Raw genomic sequence first — 25,810 nt, 5'->3', positions numbered from 1 at the left:
CAGAGCGCACACTCCAACCGATAAGATTAAAGCAGCGCATAGAAGAGTGATGGTTGCAAACCATCCAGATGCCGGTGGCAGCCATTACCTTGCTTCCAAAATCAATGAAGCAAAAGATATGTTACTTGGAAAGAGCAAGAGTGGGGGGAGTGCATTTTGAAGTAACAGTATAAATTTTCTGTCCATTATCAGAACGGTTCAGACATATTCTATGCTTTTAGAATCAATTTTTTGTCTCCGATTCCATCAATAGTGAAACCAAACACAGTACCTTCAAGGGTTTATCGGTGTACTACCGCTTTAACAGAGTACACCCTGAAGTCTTGTTGTAACTTGTGTCATTAAAGTTGAGTTGAGAAGGCATCAATAGAAGTTATTATACTTGGACTTTTTAACTGTCAATTTTTGCATTTTCATGTGCACTTTTATTTCCTCTCTTGTTTAGTTAGGTTTATGCTACTTTAACATGAAGGTTGGCTTTAACATATGTCTTGACTCTGAGTATAAATGATTCTATACCAACTACAAATTCATATCTTAAGTATTTGTAATATGAAATATGAAGAGAATATGTTAGAACGGTTATCAATCTGCACTTCAGCAAACTTCTGGATTACGTGTATGGTACTGCTCTTTCTTTGCAATTTTACACAAGAAATTTTGTTAACCAAAGTTTATTAACCATTAACGTCAATTTATACTAGAGGATAAAATTAATGTTAATTTGTTTTGAAACAATTCTTGGTTAGATTATATTTATCTTTGGATAGAATTTAAAATTATGAAGACTCTATTCTCTCTCTTTTTTTATATAAAAGACTCTATTGTCTCTCTTTTTTATATAAAAGACTCTATTATCTTGAGAGTCAAGTAGATAAGGATATATATATTCTCTTAAGCGCATCAAACAAGCTAACATTGATTAGTCATTTAATTTGTTAAAACATAAAGTTAAATATATCTTTTGTTTTTGCAAATGTTATAACTTTTGTTTTTAATATCCGTAATTTTTATTGTCTTTGTAGATGTACCATTTTTATTATTTGTGTTGCTGTTTTGTTTTAGTTTTTGTAAAATTTGTTTATATTGAAACTGTTCACTATAACTTTCATTCCAATCTTCATTTTGAGCAATTAAAATCAAACATTTTACGTGTTAAATAAATCAATTTCATTTTGAATAATTTTTTATTGATCTTTGTACACTATAATTATATTAAATTTAATAATTTAGCATATTTAAACAATTATCTCTAATACTACAGTTATTAAAATATCTGATTTTAAATATAATTAAAATCTATTTTTGTAATTACACATCCAATATCAATTTTGATTCAAATTACTCAAAAACTTTTACATTAATGTATTTAAATATAAATTAATTTATATTGAATTCACTTTTATGCGAAATCAATTCTTCTTCTTAGATTTGGAACTACTCTTTTAATTTCTATATAAAAAATCAATTCTCGGCACCTCAAAACCAAACACACAATTAGTATAAATTCACTTGTTTTATATAGAAAAATCTAACCAGTCCAGAGAATTAAAAATCTTGGTGTTTTGTCGGGCATCTTAACTAGCACTTTAGAACAGGTTGTCCATTCCATTGTTTGTGATAGCCCCTTTACGCTTCATTGCAACATCATGCAAAAAATCACAAAACCCACGATTATTTTCTTGATGCTTCCATTATAAACTAAGCAAAGGTCATAATGCTTAAAACACATGAATGCATCATCATTTCTTTTACGCTAGCTTAGTTTCATTTGTTAAGTATATACAGTGGAATATATACCATTTTTTATTTGTCAACATTTAATAAGTACATTTAAACTCTGCAGAATTTAAGAAATAGATCCTAAATATGAAACTTTGCAATGAGTAATGACCAATTGACTATGGGTTACCACTTATGATCATAATTAGGGATGATAATTAGATTTAGATCCATTTCATATCCACACAAAAATCTACAATGATTAAGGTAAAAATTCGCATAATGGGTATAGATATGGAGAAGAGTAATTACCTGCAAAATTAAACAGGTATAGGCGCGGGTACTATAATATATACTTTGTCCTTCACCCACACTGATATAAATATATTATTTTTTATTATATTATATTAGTATTTAGTTTAATTAATTATTTTCTTTTATATTTTAGCATCTATTGATATAATTGGACCACTAAAATATTATAATTAAAAGATAAACATTTGCAAATTTTTTTAAAAAATTATTTTGATGAATAGGTAAATAATTGTGACTTTATAAGTTATAACTAAGAGTTATGTCTTATTAATCGTGACTTTATAATTATACTTGCAACTTTTTTTCAATTTTTTTTACATATTTTGAATAATATCGTTGTAAGACTTGCAACTTCATAAAGTATTATTATGGATATTGAAATGTGTATCGTAACGTGTGTTCATTTGAAATGTTTTGAGTTAGAAAGTATTTCAGTTTATAATATTTTTATAATTAAATTTAAGATATTTAGATAACTTTTAAATTTAATCACAACAATATCATTTATTTATCGATATATTTTAGTTAAAGTGTGAGTAATGTGTATTGGTACGAATAGTTAAGTACCAAATAGTAAGAGTGCGAAAATTAAAGTTGATACTCAAGAGGATACGAGCATGAGTATGCGTATTATTTTTAACTACGAATATAAAGATAAATGCTATAGTACCATACCCAAACTATACTCATTGTCATCCATAATGGAAGTATATCATGCTTATGGCGTAGTTTAAGACAGGTTTAGAGTTTTTTAAAGAGACATCCAAAGTTTTTCATAAGTTTTTCATGTGAATAATTGTGTATTGTTGTAGAATGTCAATTTAAGTTTAAGCTCAATTAAAAGTTTTCTTCTAAGGTTATAATAATATAGGTTTATAAGTATTTAATAGGATATGAGTCTTTAGTGTTAGAGGCTAAATATTAATTTTATTTTTGTGATGATGAACTAAAACAGAAATACTAATAGATAACTCTTGTTAGGTCAGTTTTGTAAATAGAGAAACTATGGTCTCTAGGTCACACACTTATATATAGTTGTCTTTTGTTGACATGTCATTATTACAAAACACACAAGAGATAGTTAAAGTGGTAGGTTCCAGAGAGTGTTGTTAATTTGGATGGTCAAACCGTAATTTGTAGTCATAAAGTGAAATAAAGTTTTGAGAAATTAAATTGATTTTATAAGTGTTAGAATAACAATGGTTAGTTTTATTAGTAAATATCACTGTAAATAAATATTGTGTGTGGAAGTAAAATCTTCAACCTCCTTATCACTTCACTCTTTAACTTTCTCACCTTAACCGTTATGTTATTTTATATCTTAAAATTCATATTTAATTTATATCCTTTTGTAATTTAAATCGTTTTATAGTGCGAGAGTACGGTACAATTTCATTCCCACATTCTGATCATTGACTCATATTATAGTTCAAAAAACTATATATTTTCATCTCAATATGCAAACCATAAGCTTGTAGTGCAAAGCAATATTTTCCTGACCAATATTTAAGGTTTTTTATCATAACTTTCACTACTTTCTCCCCATCCATCCCCTACAAATTTTCATTACCACACTACGCCAAAAATGACATTTAACAGCGCCCATTTTACAGCGCTTTCTAAACACAAGCGCTGTTGTAATTATATTTTAAAAATAACGGAACCTATTACAGCGCTTTTTATGTAAAGCGCTGTAAAACAAGCGCTGTAGTAGGTCATATAACGTTTGCGCATCACGTTATAAGGATTTTACAGTGCTTGTCAAAAAAGCGCTGTAAACCGAAGCGCTTTCGCGAATCAGTTACAGCGCTTTTTTCACAAGCGCTGTAAAACACATGCGCTTTCATTGAATTTAACTACCTATTACAGCGCTTTTTTCACAAGCGCTGTAAAACACATGCGCTTTCATTGAATTTAACTACTTATTACAGCGCTTATTTCACAAGCGCTGTAAAACACATGCGCTTTCATTGAATTTAACTACCTATTATAGCGCTTTTTTCACAAGCGCTGTAAAACACATGCGCTTTCATTGAATTTAACTACCTATTACAGCGCTTTTTTCACAAGCGCTGTAAAACACATGCGCTTTCATTGAATTTAACTACCTATTACAGCGCTTTTTTCACAAGCGCTGTAAAACACATCCGCTTTCATTGAATTTAACTACTTATTACAGCGCTTTTTTCACAAGCGCTGTAAAACACATCCGCTTTCATTGAATTTAACTACTTATTACAGCGCTTTTTTCACAAGCGCTGTAAAACACATGCGCTTTCATTGAATTTAACTACCTATTACAGCGCGTTTTTCACAAGCGCTGTAAAATACATCTTTAAAATAATTATATACGTTGGAAACCCTCATATCCTCTACATCTTTCAAATAATTATATACGTTGCGAACCCTAATATCCTCTACGTACTGTGCGGCCATCTACGTTGTCTAAGGTATTTTTTACACATGATCTGTTATGTTTTGAAATTGTCAAAAATTGTCAAAAACTCATACCACATGATCTGTTCTGTTTTGAAATTGTTAGTTGATATTGGTTTCTTTTTGAAACTTGTTGATATGTTTTGAAAGCTTATTATTTTTGTTACTGCATTTATATAGGTGGTATAATATGGATAGGAAATGGATTTCAGCCAATCGATTGTCAAAAGAGTATGAAATTGGAGTGAAGGAGTTTGTTGAGTTTGCAGTGAAGAATGCAAAAGATCCAAATAGAGTAGTTTGTCCTTGTTTAAAATGTTGTTTTGGAAAACGTGTTAGAGAAGATGAATTAGAAGGACATCTAGTATGTAATGGAATTGATCAAAGCTACACATGTTGGATAAGACATGGTGAGAAAAAAAAAGGAAACATTAATTTTGAGAATAGTTCTACATATGCTTCAACTGATTTCGATACAGATACATATGAGCCGGACCGAGTTGATGAGATTGCAAAAGCAGTTGAAGAAGATCTTCGAGATTGTCCTAAAATGTTTGAAAGTTTGTTGAGTGATGCAGAGAAAGAATTATATAATGGTTGTACTAAATTCACAAGACTGTCAGCGATATTAAAGTTGTACAACTTAAAAGCGAGTAATGGATGGTCTGATAAAAGCTTTACGGAATTATTAACACTCATAAAAGATATGTTGCCAGATGATAATGAACTTCCCAGTCGGACCTACGAGGCTAAACGGATTTTGTGTTCTATTGGAATGAGTTACGAAAGGATTCATGCGTGTCCTAACGATTGCATTTTATTTCGAAACGAATATGAACTACTTAAGGCGTGTCCGAAATGCAATGTCTCTCGATATAAGAAGAAAGAATCTACTCCAGCAAAAGTCGTGTGGTATTTTCCTATAATACCAAGATTTAGGCGCATGTATCGCAGTGAAGAAGATTCAAAACACTTGACATGGCATGCAGATGAAAGAATTAGAGATGGAATGTTTCGACACCCTGCAGATTCCCCACAATGGGCAAAAATTGATCACGAGTATCCTGAATTCGGGATAGAGTCAAGAAATCTAAGACTTGCACTTTCTACTGATGGAATGAATCCACATGGTCTTCAAAGCATCTCACATAGCACGTGGCCTGTGATTTTGGTAATATATAACCTACCTCCATGGTTATGTATGAAGCGTAAGTTTATGATGTTGTCTCTGTTAATTTCTGGACCCAAACAACCGGGGAATGATATCGACGTATACTTGACTCCTCTAATCGAAAATTTAAAAAGTATGTGGGAGACAGGTGTGGAAGTTTATGATGGGTATAAGAAAGAATGTTTCAATTTAAGGGTTATGTTGTTCGGCATAATTAATGATTTTCCAGCATATGGTAATTTATCAGGATATAGCATTAAAGGTCAGTGTGCATGTCCTATATGTGAAGAGAGTACAAATTGGATGCGGTTGAAACATTGTAAGAAGAATGTGTTTCTTGGACATCGTAGATTTTTACCTTATAGTCATCAGTATCGTGGGTGGAGAAATGCATTCAATGGAAAATCAGAGGAAGGTAAAGCTCCTTTAGCACCGACTGGATATCAAATACTTGAAAAAGTACAAGGTTTGACCAATAAATTTGGCAAACCTTTTGCGGGAGAGCTGGTGAAAACTGGGTGGAAGAAAAAGTCAATTTTCTTTGAATTGCCATATTGGAAGTCATTGTATGTAAGACATTTCCTCGATGTGATGCATATTGAAAAAAATGTATTTGAAAGTGTTATTGGTACGTTACTCAATGTTCCAGGAAAGTCTAAAGATGGCGTCAATGCAAGATTGGACTTGGTCGATATGGGAATAAGAAATGAACTGGCTCCAGTAAAGAAAGGAAATCGCACATATCTACCTCCAGCCGCTCATACTCTATCTAGAAAGGAAAAAATTGTTTTATGTAAATTTCTACACGAAGTTAAAGTTCCAGAAGGATACTCTTCGAACATTAAAAATTTGGTTTGTATGAAAGACCTCAAGTTAAAAGGTTTGAAGACCCATGATTGTCATATTATAATGGAGCATTTGCTACCAATAGGTATACGTTCCATTTTACCTGAAAAAGTTCGACTAGCCTTAACTAGATTATGTTTCTTCTTCAGGGAAATTTGTAGTAAAGTGATCGACCCTCAGAAATTACCGACATTGCAGAGGGAAATTGTTGTTACTTTGTGTGAGCTTGAAATGTATTTCCCACCATCGTTTTTTGATATAATGGTTCACCTTACTGTTCATCTGGTTAAGGAGACACAACTTTGTGGGCCAGCTTATATGAGATGGATGTATCCGATAGAACGATATATGAAAATATTAAAAGGGTACGTAAAAAGTAGAAGTCGACCAGAAGGTTGTATTGCTGAACGATACATTGTTGAAGAGGCTGCTGAATTTTGTACTGAATATCTGTCCAATGTTGAATCCATAGGGCTTCCCATGTCTCGTCATTCGGGAAGACTATCAGGAGAAGGGATAACTGGAAGGAGACTACTGACTATATCAAGGACAGAATGGGAGCAGGCACAATTGTATGTTCTGCACAATGATGATGAGGTTCAACCGTATGTTACAATACACATTGATCAGTTATCTCGTTTGAACATGAATAGGAATCAAAATTGGATAACTCGAGAGCACAATCGAAGTTTTGTAACATGGTTAAAAAATCACATAATGTCAAAATTTGATATAGACCCCGGATCAATTTCAAATAGATTGAGGTGGCTAGCAAATGGTCCGAGCTTACATGTCTTTTCTTACACTGGTTATGTTATTAACGGCTACACATTTTATACCAAAGAACAAGATGATCAGACCACTATGCAAAATAGTGGAGTCACTCTCGTAGCTGAAGCGATGCATGTCTCAAGTGCAAAAGACAAAAACCCAATATATGCAAATCTATCATATTTTGGGGTTATCGAGCGCATATGGGAGTTAGACTACACAATGTTTCGTGTTCCCATATTTGGTTGCAAGTGGGTCGATAATAATAATGGCGTTCGGATTGATGAGTCAGGATTCTTGCTTGTCGATTTTAATAGGGTGGGATACAAAGACGAGCCTTTTATTTTAGCGTCGCAAGCTCAACAAGTGTTTTATGTCACTGATCCTTCTAATGATAAATGGTCTGTTGTCCTATCGACCAATAAAATAAGTGATGATAACAATAATGATGAAGATGTTGGTAATGATCTTTTATTTGCAACATCACAACAACCACATGAAATTGATTCAACTGATGATGGTTTATATCTTAGAGATGATCATGATGAGGGAATTTGGATTAATCCATCGTTTCGTATTGTAAATGGACAAACAAATGTGAATGTCACCAGGAAAAGAAGAAGGGCATCTTAATGTATATATATGTTTAATTGTTTTATATAAGCTATGCATGTAATCTGAACTGTGTTATTGTAAATATGCATGTAATCTGAATTGAGTGTTTTATACTAAGTTCTGATTAATTTATTTTCTGATTAATTTATTTTCTGCTTATATTTAGCTTGATTTGAGTGTTTTATACCAAGTTCATGTAACAATGAGTGTTTTATATTTAGCTTGATTTACATGAACTGAACTGAATATAAATTAGTAATTTACATGAACTGAACTGAACTGAATAGAGAGATTCTCTTTTGCTCAGTGCATATATATATATAGATTCTTCAGAATACTCATTTCTAATAATTCATCATCTCCTAAAGTATTGTGATAAAGACAATGATAACAATATTTTTAATCCAATAAACAATGATAAAAATGTTTTTAATGTCATCCCAACCCAAATAAACCAAACACAAAAATAAAATAAAGAGACATTTTACAGCGCTTATCTTAAAAAGCGCTGTAAAAGATCCTTTTAAAAATAAAATAATGAGTGTTTTATACCTTTTACAGCGCTTTTCACACAAAGCGCTGTAAACGACTCTTTTGAAAGTGAGTAAAAAAGACATTTTACAGCGCTTATTTGACAAAGCGCTGTAAAAAAGCTTTAAAAATAATATTCATCAGACACCTAATTTCTTCAAACACCTTGTACGCATCATGGGAATCCAAAAAACATCAGACACAAACCCATTTCTTCAAACACCTTGTACGCATCATGGGAATCCAAAAAACATCAGACACAAACCCATTTCTTCAAACACCTTGTACGCATCATGGGAATCCCCAAAAACACCAGACACAAACCCATTTTTCGCAACATGGCAATGATCCTGAATACCAATTAAGTTTCGATTTAAGAAGGAAAGAGAATGTAAAGAGATAAAAAGGGTGTTGAGGTGGAGATTGAATTGTGAAAGAGTAAGCTTTGATGTTTGTGAAGAAGATGCATAAAAGGAGAAGAGTTTGGTGAAGAGGAAGGGATTTTTGTGGTGACCAGTTACTACTATGTGGGTTTTGCATGCATGTTGAGCTTGTTTAAAAAATAACATAACATAACAAAACACAAAAACAATAAGGCCTTTTACAGCGCTTATTTGGAAAAAGCGCTGTAAAAGAGCCTTTTAAAATTAACATAAAGAGACATTTTAGAGCGCTTATGTGGAAAAGCGCTGTAAAAGGCTTTAAAAAACATTCATATAACATAATAACACACGGAGGTCTTTTACAGCGCTTATTTGGGAAAAGCGCTGTAAAAGAGCCTCTTAAAATTAACATAAAGAGACATTTTAGAGCGCTTATGTGTAAAAGCGCTGTAAAAGGCATTCAAATAACATAATAACACACGGAGGTCTTTTACAGCGCTTATTTGAAAAAAGCGCTGTAAAAGAGCCTTTTAAAAATTTAACTAAAGAAGCCTTTTAGAGCGCTTATGTGTGAAAGCGCTGTAAAAGGCATTCATATAACATAATAACACACGGAGGTCTTTTACAGCGCTTATTTGAAAAAAGCGCTGTAAAAGAGCCTTTTAAAAATTTAACTAAAGAAGCCTTTTAGAGCGCTTATGTGTGAAAGCGCTGTAAAAGGCATTCATATAACATAATAACACACGGAGGTCTTTTACAGCGCTTATTTGAAAAAAGCGCTGTAAAAGGCATTCAAATAACATAATAACACACGGAGGTCTTTTACAGCGCTTATTTGAAAAAAGCGCTGTAAAAGGCATTCAAATAACATAATAACACACGGAGGTCTTTTACAGCGCTTATTTGAAAAAAGCGCTGTAAAAGAGCCTTTTAAAAATTTAACTAAAGAAGCCTTTTAGAGCGCTTTACAAAATAAGCGCTGTAAAAGGCTTATAAAAAGCGCTGTAAAAGTGTTACGTATATATAACAGTTACCTCTTCAGTTTCCTCTTCATTACGTAACCTTCATCTCAACCTTCATTTCTTCTCTTCTTTTGCAAACCCTATCATCCCGTCCTTTACGAACCTTATTTCCACGATCATCTCCTTCATTTCGAACCTTATTTCCATCCAAGATCATCTCTCCCATTTCACACAATATATTTTCATTGAAATACGTAACCCTCATTACGTATTTCTTCAAACCGTATTTCTGTGAACCATATTTCTGTGAACTTTCTGCAAACCCTCTTTTCTTTGCATTTCGTCTTTCTTCGAACCATCATTATTCAGGTATTGATGTTATTAAATTTTTGTAATCATTAGAATGCATGTTGAGCTTTTTTAAGATATACTGATACATGTTGAGTTTGTTTATAATAATGCATGATCCATGTTGAGCTTGTTGATGTTATACTAAAGTGCATGTTGAACTTGTTGTAGTTAAATGGATACAAACAAAGATTTAGAAGTTCAAAATGAAGAAGTTGGCACCTCTAAGACTTACGAAAAAGAAGTCAAACGTGGTGCAACTATCATGCAAAGGGTGATTAAAGCACGGAGCAGTGGCATTAAATTTGAGGTATACTATATATACTCTGTTTGCTGTGTGTTTTTTTATCTTTTTTTAGGGTTTAGGGCATGTACTTACTATATGAGTTTATTAGGTTGGCTGGAACGAGAGTGGTCAGCCAGTTGACCCCAACAGCTCCATGTTTGTAAGCTACATTGGGGCTGTTGTTCGTCAAAATGTCCCAATAACAATAGACAACTGGAGAGATAAGGCGTTGAAGGATGCCAAAGATATCATCTGGAATGACATTCAAGTAAATATTTTGATCTACTCTTTTGTCATTTATAATTTTTTTTCTGTAAAATACATTACTTATAATTGTTTTCATTGCAGACCACTTTTGTTCTTGATGAGGAACGAAAGTCATATGTTTTGAGAGTTGCTGGGAAAATCCATCGTGGATTTAGATCCCATCTCTCAAATTTCTATCTAAAAGATAGAGAAGGAAACACAAATGCTGAACCTCCAAAGATATATCAACATTATATATCAAAGGATGAATGGAGTGCATTTGTTTCCAAACGTTCTGACCCGGCGTTTGTCGTAAGTGATTAATTTATTAGCATTTGTGTTTTATTATTCATATTCGTAGCGTATTTTAAATTTTTACACAATTGCTATTTTTTTTTTATATAGAATATTAGTAAGGCAAATCGCGAACGGGCAAGCAACCCAAAACACCCATACAAGAAATCACGTATGGGATATGCACGCCTTGAACAAAAAATTGTAAGTAATTAAACATCACTTGTAATTTGTATTATAAACTATAGTGTGTAACTAATTTGTATTATTTTGTTTATGATTTTAACGAATAGAGAAAAGACACCCAAGCCGATCAACCCTTGGGTCGTCATATCTTATGGAAGGAAGCGCGTGTTAACAAAGAAGGAGTGGTTGATAATGAAAATGTCAAGAAAGTTGTAGAACTTTGTGTAAGTATATTATCACTTTAATATTTTTTAATATTGTATTTTAAAAATGCTATTGAACTTATCTTTTTAATGTTACATGTATTTTAGGAAACTATTGAACAAAGTTCTGAAACTCAAGAGGGCAACAAGGATACGTGCAGGGACATTCTTGGGAAAGTGTTTAATGTCCCTGAGTATTCCGGTCGAGTGAGGGGGAAAGGATTTGGCGTAACTCCCAAAAGCTTTTTTCCTCAAGAGAAGCGCCAAAAACCTTCCAACGAGGAAGTATTAGAGAAGCTCAGAATCTTATCGGAGCAAGTGGCACTCTTGGTGAATACGAATAAAGACAAGCAACTTCCGGTTCAGCTCCAACCTGAAATACAAATGGAGAGTGAAACCGGGAGTTGCAACGTCGGTTTGAAGAGTATTCCCGAGGTAATTAATTACTTACTACTTACTTGCTTATGTAATTACTTATGTATTAAACAAACTTATATATTAACTGTACTTATGTTTTTTTTAAAAAGCGTTGTCTTTTATCTTTGTGCCCAAAATTATTTTTGATCCAAAATCACTTCACAATCAGTGCACACAACAACAAAACATATTCAAATACCATAAGCAGTTCACACAATCAGTAGAACATAAATCAGAACTCTGTAACTTTTTTAACATATATGTAACTCTGTAATTTACAACCTAAGTAACTACATTCAGATACATATATACAACCTAATTTACAACCTAATTACCTACATTCAGATACGTATATATATATAACCTAATTTACAACCTAAACTACATTCAGATCCATATGCATGTTCATATATTGTGTCCTATGATCATTTACATATAATAACTAACAGAATATACATTATATGCACTAGCTACCATATAATATTCAGATCCCTTGCCCAGCAGCAAGCTATTTCCCAGAAAATCAAATAATTTTCATGTCAAGCACGTACTGACACCATTCTTCCTTTAATTCCATCAGATCTTCCTCAGAATATGATGGACTGGAATTGGCAAAGTACTGCAATATAAAAATTGAACATATTATATTAAGTTAGTATCAAATATATAGATAATTTATATATGAAAATCATATAATGCAAATACCGTACCGTTTCTGGGATAATAGTTTTATTCTTCTCAACAATCTCCTTCATGAATCTCAATATGTAGTACCCACAGTCGATGTTATTTGTTTGACGAGGGCACTTTATTGAGATCCATGTAATGTTATTAGACTTCTGCTTCGACACTTTAGCACCTCTTTGAGCTCGATAAACTTTTAAGGCACTATCGAATGAATAAATGTGATTATTAGAGCATGAATATTTATATATATATATATATATATAAATATTCATGCTCTAATAATCACATTTATTCATTCGATAGTGCCTTAAAAGTTTATCGAGCTCAAAGAGGTGCTAAAGTGTCGAAGCAGAAGTCTAATAACATTACATGGATCTCAATAAAGTGCCCTCGTCAAACAAATAACATCGACTGTGGGTACTACATATTGAGATTCATGAAGGAGATTGTTGAGAAGAATAAAACTATTATCCCAGAAACGGTACGGTATTTGCATTATATGATTTTCATATATAAATTATCTATATATTTGATACTAACTTAATATAATATGTTCAATTTTTATATTGCAGTACTTTGCCAATTCCAGTCCATCATATTCTGAGGAAGATCTGATGGAATTAAAGGAAGAATGGTGTCAGTACGTGCTTGACATGAAAATTATTTGATTTTCTGGGAAATAGCTTGTGCTGGGCAAGGGATCTGAATATTATATGGTAGCTAGTGCATATAATGTATATTCTGTTAGTTATTATATGTAAATGATCATAGGACACAATATATGCATATAATGGATCTGTTAGTTATTATATAATGGATCTGAATGTAGGTAATTAGGTTGTAAATTAGGTTGTATATATGTATCTGAATGTAGTTACTTAGGTTGTAAATTACAGAGTTACATATATGTTAAAAAAGTTACAGAGTTCTGATTTATGTTCTATTGATTGTGTGAACTGATTGTCTATAATATGTTCTGTTCTACTGATTGTCTGTAATATGTTCTGTTCTACTGATTGTCTGTAATATGTTCTGTTCTACTGATTGTCTGTAATATGTTCTGTTCTACTGATTGTCTGTAATATGTTCTGTTCTACTGATTGTCTGTAATATGTTCTGTTCTACTGATTGTCTGTAATATGTTCTGTTCTACTGATTGTCTATAATATGTTCTGTTCTACTGATTGTCTGTAATATGTTCTGTTCTACTGATTGTGAAGTGATTTTGGATCAAAAATAATTTTGGGTACAAAGATAAAAGACAGCGCTTTTTAAAAAAAGTGCCATAAAAAGCTAAAAAGCACTTTTCATTTCAAATAATTAATTTACAGCGTTTAAAAAAAAAAAACACACATTTTACAGCGCTTTTTTTAAAAAGCGCTGTAAAATGCTGTTCTAAAGCGCTTTAATGGTGCACCTTCTACAGCGCTTTCGTGCGAAAGCGCTGTAAAATGTACAAGAAAAGCGTTGTAAAATGCAGACCCATAATATGAAATTATGGGTGGGCATTTTACAGCGTTTTTTCGAGAAAGCGCTGTAATATGCACACCCATATATGAAATTATGGGTGGGCATATTACAGCGCTTTTTCGAGAAAGCGCTGTAATATATACACCCATATATGAAATTATGGGTGGGCATATTACAGCGCTTGTTTGAGAAAGCGCTGTAATATGCACACCCATAACTCATATGATGGGGTGCATATTACAGCGCTTTTTGTGAAGAAGCGCTGTAAAATGTGCATAACAAGCGCGCGTTGTATTTACATGTTTTATAGCGCTTTTATAAAAGCGCTGTTGTATCATTTACAGCGCTCGTTTCCACAGCGCTTATTTTTTTGAAAAAGCGCTGTAAATGGCCTAAAAAAAGCGCTGTAATATGCGTTTTTTCGCGTAGTGCCATGAGTTTTTGTTTGATCATACCTTGTCTGCCCAAGTGTAATCTAAACTAGAAAGAAACCATCCTTGATCACCATAAACCCCAACTCATTTTCATCATTAAGTATGAATGGAGGAACACTACCACTACTGAACCCTACGATCTATTTATAATTCTTTCAGAGGTATATAGCGGAAAAACTCATTTTTCCTTAAACACTAAACGTTATTTGAAATATGTTGCAGCTAGAAAATATTTTAAATTCAATTATTAAAAATGGTAGAAAGAGCTCACCCCTTGAGTATTGTTGTAGACTAAGGTAGTCTCACAACGCACTTGCATCAATTTGAATCAATGCTCATGTGTTATTTAACATTTTGTGTAATCATGTTTTTATCAATATATATCATTGACTTGAATTCTCAACAAATCAAAATTAATTATTTCATCAAATTTAACTACATCAAACGCTACAAAGGAACTTGACATACTGTAATTGTGCACCAAAAAAGTTCCAAGAAAAGATAGGTGAATTACAAATGATTATTATCAACTCTTTCTAAATAACACTTTATTAGCATATTTCTTCTTAAGTATCAGACAATGATACAACCACATAAAGCATTCTAAGAATTTTGTTTTCTTAGACATAACCAAAAACTTTGATACTAGATGTTGAAAAAAACATACATAGAGAAATTAAAATAACATAATCAAACACAAGAATATAACGTAGAAACTTTAAAATTAGAGAAAAATATGATTGATGTTTAATGATAACCAGATAACATTATGTAAATTTTTTTACAACACATAGACTTCTCTTAAACTCCATGTGTCCCCCTAGTGCATCCACACTCTCCAACACAAATATCTAAACTATATCTCACAACACTCTAAAATAATAGTATAAGAGAAAAGAAGAAAATCAAATACAAATTTAAAGTGTTCTTGACTGATGCATCTTATAACGAATAACTATACACATCATACACAAAAGACTAATTTTTGCTTGAACCATTCTTTCAAAATAAATGTGTTGGGTTTCTACATAATAATAGTTTCAGATTCAATATGTGTTGAAGTAGATGAATGATTGAGAGAGAAAATCAATTTTTTTTATAAAGAGATTGGAACTTTTTGTTTCAATTTTTTTTCTCTGGGGTTTAAGGGATAAATTTTGGATTTTTTAATTGTTTATTTTTCTTTCTATTTTGAATTATTGATGAAGAAGATAATATAAATGAAGAGTATGGAGTTTAATTAAGAATACAATCTATAATTTTTTTTATTTTAATTTGATAAAGATGACGATGAAGAGGAATAATAACCTTGAATTTTAATTTAGCATTTTTTTATTTCTCTTTTGATGATGTTGACAAACAGGAGGAAGAACAACCAAAAGAATTTCTTATTTTGAATTTAAAGGATTAATATGAGAAAACAAAATTAAAGAACCATATGAAAAGAAAAATCTCAAAGAATCAATATGGAATTGAAATGTTGATTAGAAATTGTCAACTCAACCACATTATAGACATGTCATAAGTTTATTTTTATAACAAAAAAAAAACAATGACATGTGTATTTTTATACTTAAAAGGACATATTTATGAAGGAAAAAAATTAAAAGATAATGAATCAAACTCGATATGATAAGTAATTTTGTTTTTGATTGTATCAGACTTAAATGCACTTTAATTTTTAACTGAAACAAAATTCTATATTTGGAATGCTGATACCCTTAATTCACAAGTTTCCAAGAAAATTAGCACAACCCAAATTGAAACTTATGTTTTTTGATGATTCATATTCTTTAGTAATATAAAATTACATTTTTGTTTTATTTTAACTAAAAGCAACATATTTAAGAAAAATAACAACTTATCAATGAAACTAAAAAGTTTGTAACATTATTTAGTTTATTGTTTGTGGTATAGGTCAATAATATCACAACATCAAATGTAATTTTACATTATTATTAATAAAAATGATATGCTATAAAAAAAAAATAAACTTCAAATTAATTTGTAAGAAAAAATTTAAAATCCTAAATTACAAAATCAAGATATTTAAATCCAATTAATATAAGAGATCAAAACTAAATTTAAGATTACGTTTGATTTATTGAAAAATTGAGGATTCAGCATGATAACTTTTTCTGTACTTTTTTTTTTCATTCGTAAACTGATATAAGATCCAATAAAACATGAACAAAAAGATTGGAGAAAAACAAGAACTCCCTCAGTAAATCCAAATAATTATAATATTTCGTGGAATGCATAGACATGTAAAACTAAGTAAAGTGTAAAATGAACATCAATCATGAAACACAATAAAATATATAAAGTTGTCATGTATTGTTCTGTAATTACTTTTTGTGTGAACGAAGCTCACCTTATATATCGTGCTTGTTTGGTTTTGTAGGTCCCATGAAAAAGAAAAGTGTGAGATAGAGCGTAACATTAATGGCTGATCAGTTTCAAACGTAGTATTTTGCAGTGCTGTTCCCCCTCACTCACTCACTCTTCCCTCCTCCCATTCACAAAAGAAAGAGAGAGACTCTGTATCTCAGCTCCAGAGAAAGTTCAGCTACCTCAACGACGCTGTACTTTCCCTCACCTTTCTCCTCCATCTCCAAAACAAGTCTTTGTTTAGTATATCATATAATAATATCAAATTAATATTCTTCTTATCTACTTCATTTGGGTGTTACTACATTTTCAGTTGTTACTTTATCAACTTTTTTTCTCTTTCTCTTCTACGTATGCTTCTGGTGTAGTATAAGTATAACCTTGGATACTGCTATTTGGTTTTTGGGTATTTGTTAAAAACACAATCTTTTTATTTTCCTTTCATTTTCTTTTTTTGGCTATTCTCTATTTAGCAACAATTGTTGAATTTTCAGTAAGATCCTCTATTCTGCCTTCATGAAATTCATAAAGTTTGTATCTTTTCTCTACTTTTCATCCTAATGTTTTACTCACCTCAACTTATTAAAAATGGGGCCAGAAAATTTGCTCCCGTTTTCATCAGCTTCACATGTATTCTTCCATTTTGAAATGCAACGTTGTTTTTGTGTTTATGCTGCAAAAAGAAACTTGGGTTTTTTATTTTTGATTTTTTTGTTTTGTTTTGGAACATTAAAGAGCTTTGAAATTATGCTTGTTAAATATTTCTACTGATTTGTGTTTTCTTGACTCCATGATGGTGGTCTATGAATCCCCTACCATTGTTGCATGGTACAGCAACGGTAGGAACCGTTTGATCTAGAGGAATTACATTTTCCTAACTAGATCCAACGGTTCCTATAGCTGTTACACTGTAAAGCTGTGGTGGGTATAAAAGTTCATGATCAAGTTAGAGAATCTACTTGCATTTTAGTTTTAGTGCGGCTAGGATGTTGACAAGGTTATCATTGTTGTACTGGAGTAGAAGGGAGGAAAGGACATAATGAATTTGGGAAAGTTAGAAGATGGTTTTATGTTAATTATAATAATAATAATAATAATAATAATAATATACTAATTATTTTGGTGCATGTTTATTATTTATTTCATTTTTTCTATTTATTTGTGTTTTTGAATTTGTTAGGTGGTAGTGGAGTTAGTTAATTTTTGGAGTTTCTTTGAAGGGAGATTATATGTGGTATGTTTGTTGAATGAGGATCCAATGTGGTGGTCATAAGTCATAACCAATTGCCTCTTCTCAAGTTATATTACTCAAATTTCTTCATTGTCTTAATTTCTTTTGCAGATTACTATTGCAGGAAGTGTGTGTGGGTCAGGGGCTTTAAACAACAAGTTATTAATTTGTTTGCTTTTATATCACCTAGCTATTAAAACATGCAGACACAAAAAGCAAGGTAATGTTGTCCTATTTCACACTTTTGCAGCATTTTACTATTCTTTTGACTGTCTTCAGACCAATTCGAGTTGGTTTGCATGTAGTCATAATCCCATGTATTCATGAAATCAATAGATTCGTGGTCGGTTGATTAAAATCGGACGATAGTAATTTCAAACTCAATATTTTAGATTTAAAAATTAAAAATCAGCATGTTTTATGATCTCGATCGAACGACAACCGATGTATTGATTGCATGAATGTATAAGATTATGACGGTATGCCATTCAAATCCAAAAATTAGGGATGAATATAGTTCTTATTTTGTTCATTAGGTTTGGTAGTATAAAAGGCCTTTTCCTTTGTGGAAAAAAATCTGAAATTTAAGTTGAGCCTATTGATTTAATTTCTGAACTCCTTTATTGTTTTACATAAGATTTCTGAACTCCTTTTAAGTCAAATTTCAGTAAGTACATTCATTATTCAGTATTCAATGTATGATTTATAGTTTGTTGCTTTCCTAAGAAATCTGAAGCAATAATTTTTGTCCTAATGAATCATATTGTGGTAAGCCTATCTTATTCTAACTAATTATAATAGAGATAACTAGTAGATCATTTGGTTATCAAATTTATTTGGGGTCTTAATAATGATTGTCCTGTTTCTTCTTTGGACCTATAACTCTTGTTCTATAGATACCATTTTTTCTAATGAACTCTTCACTTGACCACCTTACTGTGATATATAGATGCTTTACTGTCTGCATTCAACTGTTATTTTACATGTTGATTGACATATGGTTGGTTGTGAGCAGAACTAGTACTTCAGGAGTTCCCCGGAAGAAATCGCCTTCAACTCCTCGCAAAATGAAGACACCAGGATCTAATTCTAACTCGGCACCATCATCTCCAAATCCAGCAAGTAAAACTCCAAAAGATAGGAGCCCAAAAGTCAAGTTGACACAAAGTCCAGTATCTGAGGTACTCCCTCTAGACGCAAATATAAGAGAATGTCAACTAATATATCCACATAACTAGAACTAAAAGCCTAGATCTGAATGACGCCTACTCTCTATAAGATTTAACTTTGGTACCATTGTGGATTTTGGTAATTTTATGGATGCATTGGTAGATAACTAGATACTGAGTAAAACCATAGAAGACCTTCTTCATTAATATATTACAGAGTAAACAATTATTTTGGCCCCTAAATAATAAAGGAATTGTCTCTAATTCCTGTATGCATCGAAATTACAAAACATCAGTCGAGTTTGTCTTCAATTAGTAATTAGTAATTTCGTGGGCCAAACTAATTAATGGAAGACACATTCAAAGACCACAGTAACTAATCAAAGACATATTTGAGGTCTAAATTAGCAAACGAAATACACATTTAGTGATACTTTTGTAATTTTGATATATTCAAATACTACAGTGATAGCGCCTCACATATTTAAGCACCAAAATGACTGTTTACTCTTATATACAAAGTCTAAATTATTCAAAAAGTTTTTAAAATCTATTATTTACTCTATCTCCTTGACCTTTTTCATCTTCCTGTAGAAGAACCAAACAAGTAGGGTCCACGAATTGGAATCTAAGCTTGCTCAACTTGAAGAAGATCTCAAGAAATCTAAGGAACAACTTAACTTATCTGAGTCATTGAAGATAAAAGTTCATCAGGAAGCTGAAGAGGCAAAGAACCAGCTTTTATCCATGTCAAGAGAGTTGGAGGAATCACAGCAACAGCTTCTGGAACTATCTACTTCTGAAGACGAACGGCTTCAAGAACTGCGTAAAATTTCTCAGGACCGTGATCGAGAATGGCAGTCTGAACTAGAGGCTGTCCAAAAGCAGCACTCAATGGACTCATCTGCTTTAGCATCTGCCATGAATGAAATTCAGAAACTGAAAATGCTGCTCGAAAGAGCGCGAGAATCGGAAGCTACTCGGATTGATGATGCTGATTCGGCTGAGGCTGAGATACAAGAGTTGAGGATGGAGCTTGATGAAAAATTCTCTTTAATTGAAAAGCTGAAGAATGAGGTGAGTCATTGCAGAGAATCAGAATCCAATGCTTTGGAAATAGTTGGCAAATGTCAAATGCAACTAGAAGCTGCAAATAAGACAGTGGAATCGCTTCGGTCAGAAGGCGCGAATGCATCAGAAGCTTATCAGTCCTTAGCCTTAGAATTGGAACAGTCAAAGGCTCAAGTAAAATCATTGGAGGAACTTGTAAGAAAAGTTGAGGCTAATTTAGTCAGTGTAGATAACAAGAATGCACTGGAAGTTGTCGAAAGCGATGAGATAAGCCGGCTCAAAGCCGAGCTTGTCTTAGTTAAAGCTGAAGCAGTGCAGTTAAAATCTGCATTGGATGTCGCAGAGGTAAGATATCAGGATGAGTATATCCAAAGCACATTGGAGATTAGAAATGCTTTTGAACAGTTGGAGCACATAAAATCAGAATCTAGTAAAAAACAGAATGAACTATATGAAGAATTGAAGAAAGCTAAAGCTGATATTGAAGAGTTAAGGAAGTGTTTGATGGAAAAAGAATCTCATTCAGACAGCGATATAGCTGAGTTGACAGGAAGATTATTGGAGAAAGAGATAAAGCTACAAAGTATAACTGAAGAGAACAATGCACTTAAGATGGAAATAAAGAGAGAGGAGTTAGAGAAGAATAAAATCACAAATGAGGCTGTTGCTTCCGCCGAGGCAGCGAGGGCCGTGGAGACGAAACTTTTCTGCATAACAGAAGAAGCTGATAAAAGTAACAGAAAGATAGCAAGGGTGACTGAGGAGTTAGACGCTGCGCACGCCGCGAACTCGGAGTTAGAGGCTGAATTAAGGAGGTTGAAAGTGCAGTCAGATCAATGGAGGAAAGCAGCGGAAGCGGCCGCAGCTATGCTTTCTTCTGGAAAAATTGTGGAGAGAAATGGTGAAGTTGACAATGGATACAATTCTATTATTAATGGTAAGATGAGTTCACCTTATTTAGAGGACATTGATGATGATTCACCTAAGAAGAAAAATACAACTATGTTGAAGAAGATTGGAGTGTTGTGGAAGAAGAATCATCAGTAGATAGATATATGCAATGCAAGGTTGCTTGTGTATCTATGTATAATATGCTTTCATTACATAATGGTTAGTTACCTTGTTGAGTAAATGTGTTAACCCATGTTTCATTGTACTTGTTTGTTTTCTAAGATACATTGTTTTGATCATATTTTGTTATTTGAGACCAAGTATTTTTAGTATGTTTCCATTTGGTGGGAAGCTTGCAATAATGTATTTACTCTAGTCTTAAATATAAGCAAAAGTAGATCAATAAAAGTTGATGTTTTTTGGTACAAAATTTGTGTCATGTACATCAAGTTTCACTAAACACTCTTTTGGTTATATTTGAGACCAAAAAAGAATGTATCGACGACAATTCATGTATTAGAGATTATGTCTCCCTTTTTTATTTCATTAATTTCTTTTGTTCTTTTTGTTAGATTAAGGGAAATAAAAGCACGATCATTGGTAATTTCGAAACCTTTTCATGTTATGAGTTACAATTAGTTGATTATTTACAAATTACAATGCAATAAAGGTTAATAGGTGTGTATTTGAAGTGTTTCTCTATTATAACTTTATAGACTAAACCCTAAACCCTAAACTAACCAATTAAAAACACATCAAAAGGCTAAACTAACCAAATAAAAACACATTCAAAGATGATTGTGACATCATCTTATATGTTTAAAAACTAAAATAAGTTTTTATTTTAGAAAAGCTCTATGATCATTGGTGGTGTTCGTTTCATGGTGCATATAAAATTATTGTTATGATATTGTAATTTTTTTGTTTTATTATTCTTTTATCTTTTGTTTAAATGTGTTTCGATTAGTGGAGAAAGCGAATGTTTATAAAATACATATTTTAATACAATGTGAAATTTTATATTACACTTGGCTAACTCTTCAAAGTTAATTTATTTAAAGTTAATTTATTTAACGACTTTTATTTTATAGTTAAAATATTTTTATTTTTTATTTTTAAAATAATAGAATAAAGCATTACGTGGCTCATTTTAAAGAATTGATAAAACACAATCATATTAACTACATGAAAAAATCACAATAATCATGAAACAGATATTTATATTAAAAATATTATTACAATTAAAAAGTATAAAAAGATGTAATATTAGAGCTTGATGCACCATATTTTATATTAAAATTTAAGATGAAATGTTCGACTATATGTTAATTTAGAACTACATTATTATCTCTGTAAATAAATTTTTTATATATTATCAATGTCAAGGAATATTATTTCAAATATTGGTTAAATGACTTTTAAGTTAGGAAATTTAAAATAAACGTATGATTAGAAGAACAATAATCTATATAAATAGCGAGATTCATAATAGTTTTTTACGACGAGTTTCGAAAAAAGATAGATGCACCTTTTTAGTTTTGATTTAAAAACTACCTCAAATGGATATTTCACTCAAATTCTAATACATTTTAATACAATGGTTACTGCTTTATCTCATTTGTCATTTTTTCTGTCTCAAATTTATCATTTTGTAATATCAATATAATATTAATTAATTTTTTGTTTTAAAAAAAAGTAAATTTTTTATTAATATATATTTGTTTATTGTACTTCAACACATTAAACTTCTCCATTAATTACAATTTCTAAATGTATTTGAGAATATGAAATTTATTTTATCATCGAAATCAACAAAATTAATTATTTTCTTAAGAACCACATTCAACTTAATTCAGACAATTAAAATCATATGAAATATATTTTAGTCATGTTTAAAGTGTATAAGTACTTATGTTGAGTTCAATCACCAACTTTAGATTTTTTACCTAACGAATACACTCATATTAACCAACGCATATTGAAAACATGTTTTTTACTTGCTCATTCATACTTACTTACTTAGTCGGTGAAATTCAAGTTAACTAACACGATTTTGTCTATTTCTAATAAAACATACACAAAATGTGAGAATATGACATAAATAATTATTTTAATTCTTAAATATGTGAATCTTCATCACTAATAATATATAAGAACACACACAATTATATATATATATATATATATATATATATATATACTATTAGTTAAATGGATCCTTATTTATTTTATTAGTTAGCCTAATCTTTGAATTTAATTTTTTAATCAATTTAATTTATAAACTTACAAATAAAAATATATTTACAGAAATTTTTATAATTTCAATATTTTTAAGGGATTATAGTTACACCAGCTCACACATCAAAGGAAAAAAATGAAGTGTATATAAGAAAGTAAATTAAGGGTGTTTTAGTGAGTAGGGTGCAGGTAGCAAGCCCCTTGTGAAAGACACCGGAGGCCCGAAACTTATCGGTAAAGAGGCCCAGTGTGGAGGTTTTATTCTGAGAAATAGATATAAAATAGATCCGCTATATAAAGCCCCAACTTTCATTTTTAGCGATTAGGGTTTTGCTTTGCGGTGCTGTTGCGTGTTGCTGCTCCTACTCTCTCCAAATCCTCCGACCTCCGCACACAAGAACAAAGCCATGGGGTAACATTTCCCAACCCTTCATTACGTCTTCACCATATTCTATTGCAATTCTTTGTTTTCTATTTTTTTGCTTCTGTTTTCTCGTTCCCAAAATCGATTCTCAAAAAGATCCAATTAGTTAGTACTAGTAATGTATGCTAGGTTGTGCTTTTGACTTTGTTAATTTAAATCGAATCGTTCAATGGATTCTTCAGTCGTTATATTCTGGGTAGGATCTTGTTATTCTGTTATTTGCTTCTTAATTCAAGCTGTTGTTTTGTTTTCATACATGTTTTGGTCGATGCTTCAATGATGTATTAGTTGTTGTTGACATTTACTTATTGTTTTTATTATTATTTATCCGTTTTTAATGTGTTCATTAGGGAGTCTGTAATTATCTGTTTCAATAGATTAGGTGAATGTTTTGTTGGTTTAAGATCTATGGTACTGTGTTCCTGTGTTTTTTTCTCTTTGTTCTTTTTGGCAAGCATGTTAATTTATCTTATATTGTTAAATTATTTAATGTTAGTTAAGCTTTGACTATTTAGTTCAGTTATTAATACAGTTTAGAGATTATTATGGTCTGTAACACTTTGGTGGAAACTGGAAATTGGTTTATCTATCTATTTAAGAACATGAGATAAGATGTGTTGTACGAAAGCTAAGGTAAATCTTCTGACTTTCCTACAGGAAGACACGTGGAATGGGAGCTGCCCGCAAGTTGAAGTCTCACCGCAGGAGGCAAAGGTGGGCTGACAAGTCATACAAGAAGTCTCATCTTGGAAATGAATGGAAGAAACCTTTTGCTGGGTCATCTCACGCAAAGGGAATTGTCCTTGAAAAGATGTAAGAGTGGTTATGTTTTATATTTATTTATGTATTTTACCTGAAATTTGAATGATGATAGAATTTTATGCTAACATTGTGTTTTATCTTCAGTGGTATTGAGGCTAAACAGCCCAACTCTGCTATTCGTAAGTGTGCTAGGGTTCAACTCATCAAGAATGGAAAAAAGATTGCTGCATTCGTCCCCAATGATGGTTGCTTAAACTACATCGAAGAAAATGTAAGTCCTTGCTCCTATGTTATGTTGTTATTTCTAGAACAGTCTTGAATTGTATTTCTTATCCTATTAGTAATTTTGTTGTTCGTATCTGTCTTGTTTAACATTGTTTGTGTCTGGTGATTGCAGGATGAAGTTTTGATTGCTGGATTTGGAAGGAAAGGTCACGCCGTTGGTGATATTCCTGGAGTTAGGTTCAAGGTTGTGAAGGTCTCTGGTGTATCTCTTCTTGCTCTTTTCAAGGAGAAGAAGGAGAAGCCAAGGTCTTAAATTTGTTAAACACCTTAGTGTTTTCTATAGTTTCCCTTAAGTTTGATGAATTTTGTTTTGAGGTGAACTGGTTTTACAGACAGTTTTTGTATCTCTTTCTGGTAATTTTGCTGGATATTATTTTTGACTATTAGCAACATTTATTATCTTGCGATCCTGATCTTCTATCCTAACCTCAAGCTGTCTTGCTTATTCAGGAAACAATCTTTTATGATATTAAAACATGACCACTAACCAGTCCAATGTTTCCTAAATTTTCTAGATGAATTTTGAAACAATTAAACATGTTATTTTAGGTTGAAATATACAGTTTGTTTTTTTTTTTAAATAATTTGTTATAAATCTTTCATTTCATATCTACAAATCTACAAGGATTGCTGCTATATTGGAACACAATTAACAAAGTTATGAATGTTCAATTTATTTGTGAAAACTTCCATTTTTTTTAATTTATACTCATGTTCCATTGATTTATAAAGCAAATAAATTTTTTTAAATTTAATATAAAATGAAATAATAATAGTTATTTGATAATTTTATTATATGTTGAATTTTTTTAATCTTACTAAACGGATTAACAATTATTGATTTTAATCCTACAATATAATCTGCACAAATGTTGCTTTTTAATTTTACAGTAAGTCGTTGTAAAACCTTCTTTTGATCACATTTTTAATAATTTAGATAATATTCCAACAACTTCTGGCAATTGTATTATTTTCTTAATTAACTATTTAAATTGCACAACACATAAGAGAATGGAATCTTTCCC

General features: G+C 31.5%; 3 protein-coding genes and 1 long non-coding RNA gene across 8 annotated transcripts in view; all 4 read left to right on the top strand.

The window, feature by feature from the left end:
• The window catches only part of LOC101491562 (mitochondrial import inner membrane translocase subunit TIM14-3-like), a 2,869-nt gene extending 2,382 nt beyond the window's left edge, over positions 1–487 (top strand). Inside the window, exon 3 of the mRNA XM_004497414.3 lies at positions 4–487. Coding sequence (XP_004497471.1) covers positions 4–160 — 157 coding nt within the window. The 3' untranslated portion in view covers positions 161–487. The remainder of the gene's footprint in view (positions 1–3) is intronic.
• A 12,282-nt stretch (positions 488–12,769) lies between these two features.
• LOC140919935 (uncharacterized) lies at positions 12,770–13,360 on the top strand. The gene is made up of 2 exons (XR_012162622.1): positions 12,770–12,900; positions 12,992–13,360. It is a non-coding gene; the product is annotated as an uncharacterized lncRNA (long non-coding RNA).
• Positions 13,361–16,725: 3,365 nt separating this feature from the next.
• On the top strand, positions 16,726–21,414 carry LOC101490595 (interactor of constitutive active ROPs 2, chloroplastic-like). 5 transcript variants are annotated; one of them, XM_012714828.3, is made up of 5 exons: positions 16,726–16,908; positions 17,895–17,948; positions 18,057–18,165; positions 18,961–19,126; positions 19,709–21,414. In XM_012714828.3, the coding sequence occupies exons 3-5, from the start codon at positions 18,146–18,148 to the stop codon at positions 21,230–21,232; spliced, it is 1,710 nt and encodes a 569-aa protein (XP_012570282.1). In that variant the 5' UTR covers positions 16,726–16,908; positions 17,895–17,948; positions 18,057–18,145; the 3' UTR covers positions 21,233–21,414. The 5 variants fall into 5 exon arrangements, with proteins under 5 accessions (XP_012570282.1, XP_004497468.1, XP_027189950.1 ...); XM_027334149.2 differs by lacking the exon at positions 16,726–16,908 and adding an exon at positions 17,027–17,207; XM_004497411.4 differs by lacking the exon at positions 17,895–17,948.
• Positions 21,415–23,585: 2,171 nt separating this feature from the next.
• LOC101490279 (small ribosomal subunit protein uS12) lies at positions 23,586–25,177 on the top strand. The gene is made up of 4 exons (XM_004497409.4): positions 23,586–23,726; positions 24,396–24,551; positions 24,645–24,771; positions 24,898–25,177. Exons 1-4 carry the CDS (start codon positions 23,722–23,724, stop codon positions 25,036–25,038), a joined length of 429 nt encoding a protein of 142 aa, XP_004497466.1. The 5' UTR covers positions 23,586–23,721; the 3' UTR covers positions 25,039–25,177.
• The last annotated feature ends 633 nt before the right edge of the window (positions 25,178–25,810 follow it).

This window comes from Cicer arietinum, chromosome 4, assembly GCF_000331145.2.
Source record: "Cicer arietinum cultivar CDC Frontier isolate Library 1 chromosome 4, Cicar.CDCFrontier_v2.0, whole genome shotgun sequence".
Lineage (NCBI taxonomy): Eukaryota > Viridiplantae > Streptophyta > Magnoliopsida > Fabales > Fabaceae > Cicer > Cicer arietinum.
The sequence above is the reverse complement of the archived record's forward strand: the minus strand, read 5'-3'. Positions and strand labels throughout refer to the sequence as shown.

Coding starts and splice junctions, on each gene's coding strand:
- LOC101490279 (XM_004497409.4), top strand. Junction 24,552..24,644: donor GGAATTGTCCTTGAAAAGAT/GTAAGAGTGGTT, acceptor TTTTATCTTCAG/TGGTATTGAGGCTAAACAGC. Junction 24,772..24,897: donor TAAACTACATCGAAGAAAAT/GTAAGTCCTTGC, acceptor TGGTGATTGCAG/GATGAAGTTTTGATTGCTGG.
- LOC101490595 (XM_004497411.4), top strand. CDS start 18,146: ATGCAGACACAAAAAGCAAG. Junction 18,166..18,960: donor ATGCAGACACAAAAAGCAAG/GTAATGTTGTCC, acceptor GGTTGTGAGCAG/AACTAGTACTTCAGGAGTTC. Junction 19,127..19,708: donor CACAAAGTCCAGTATCTGAG/GTACTCCCTCTA, acceptor ATCTTCCTGTAG/AAGAACCAAACAAGTAGGGT.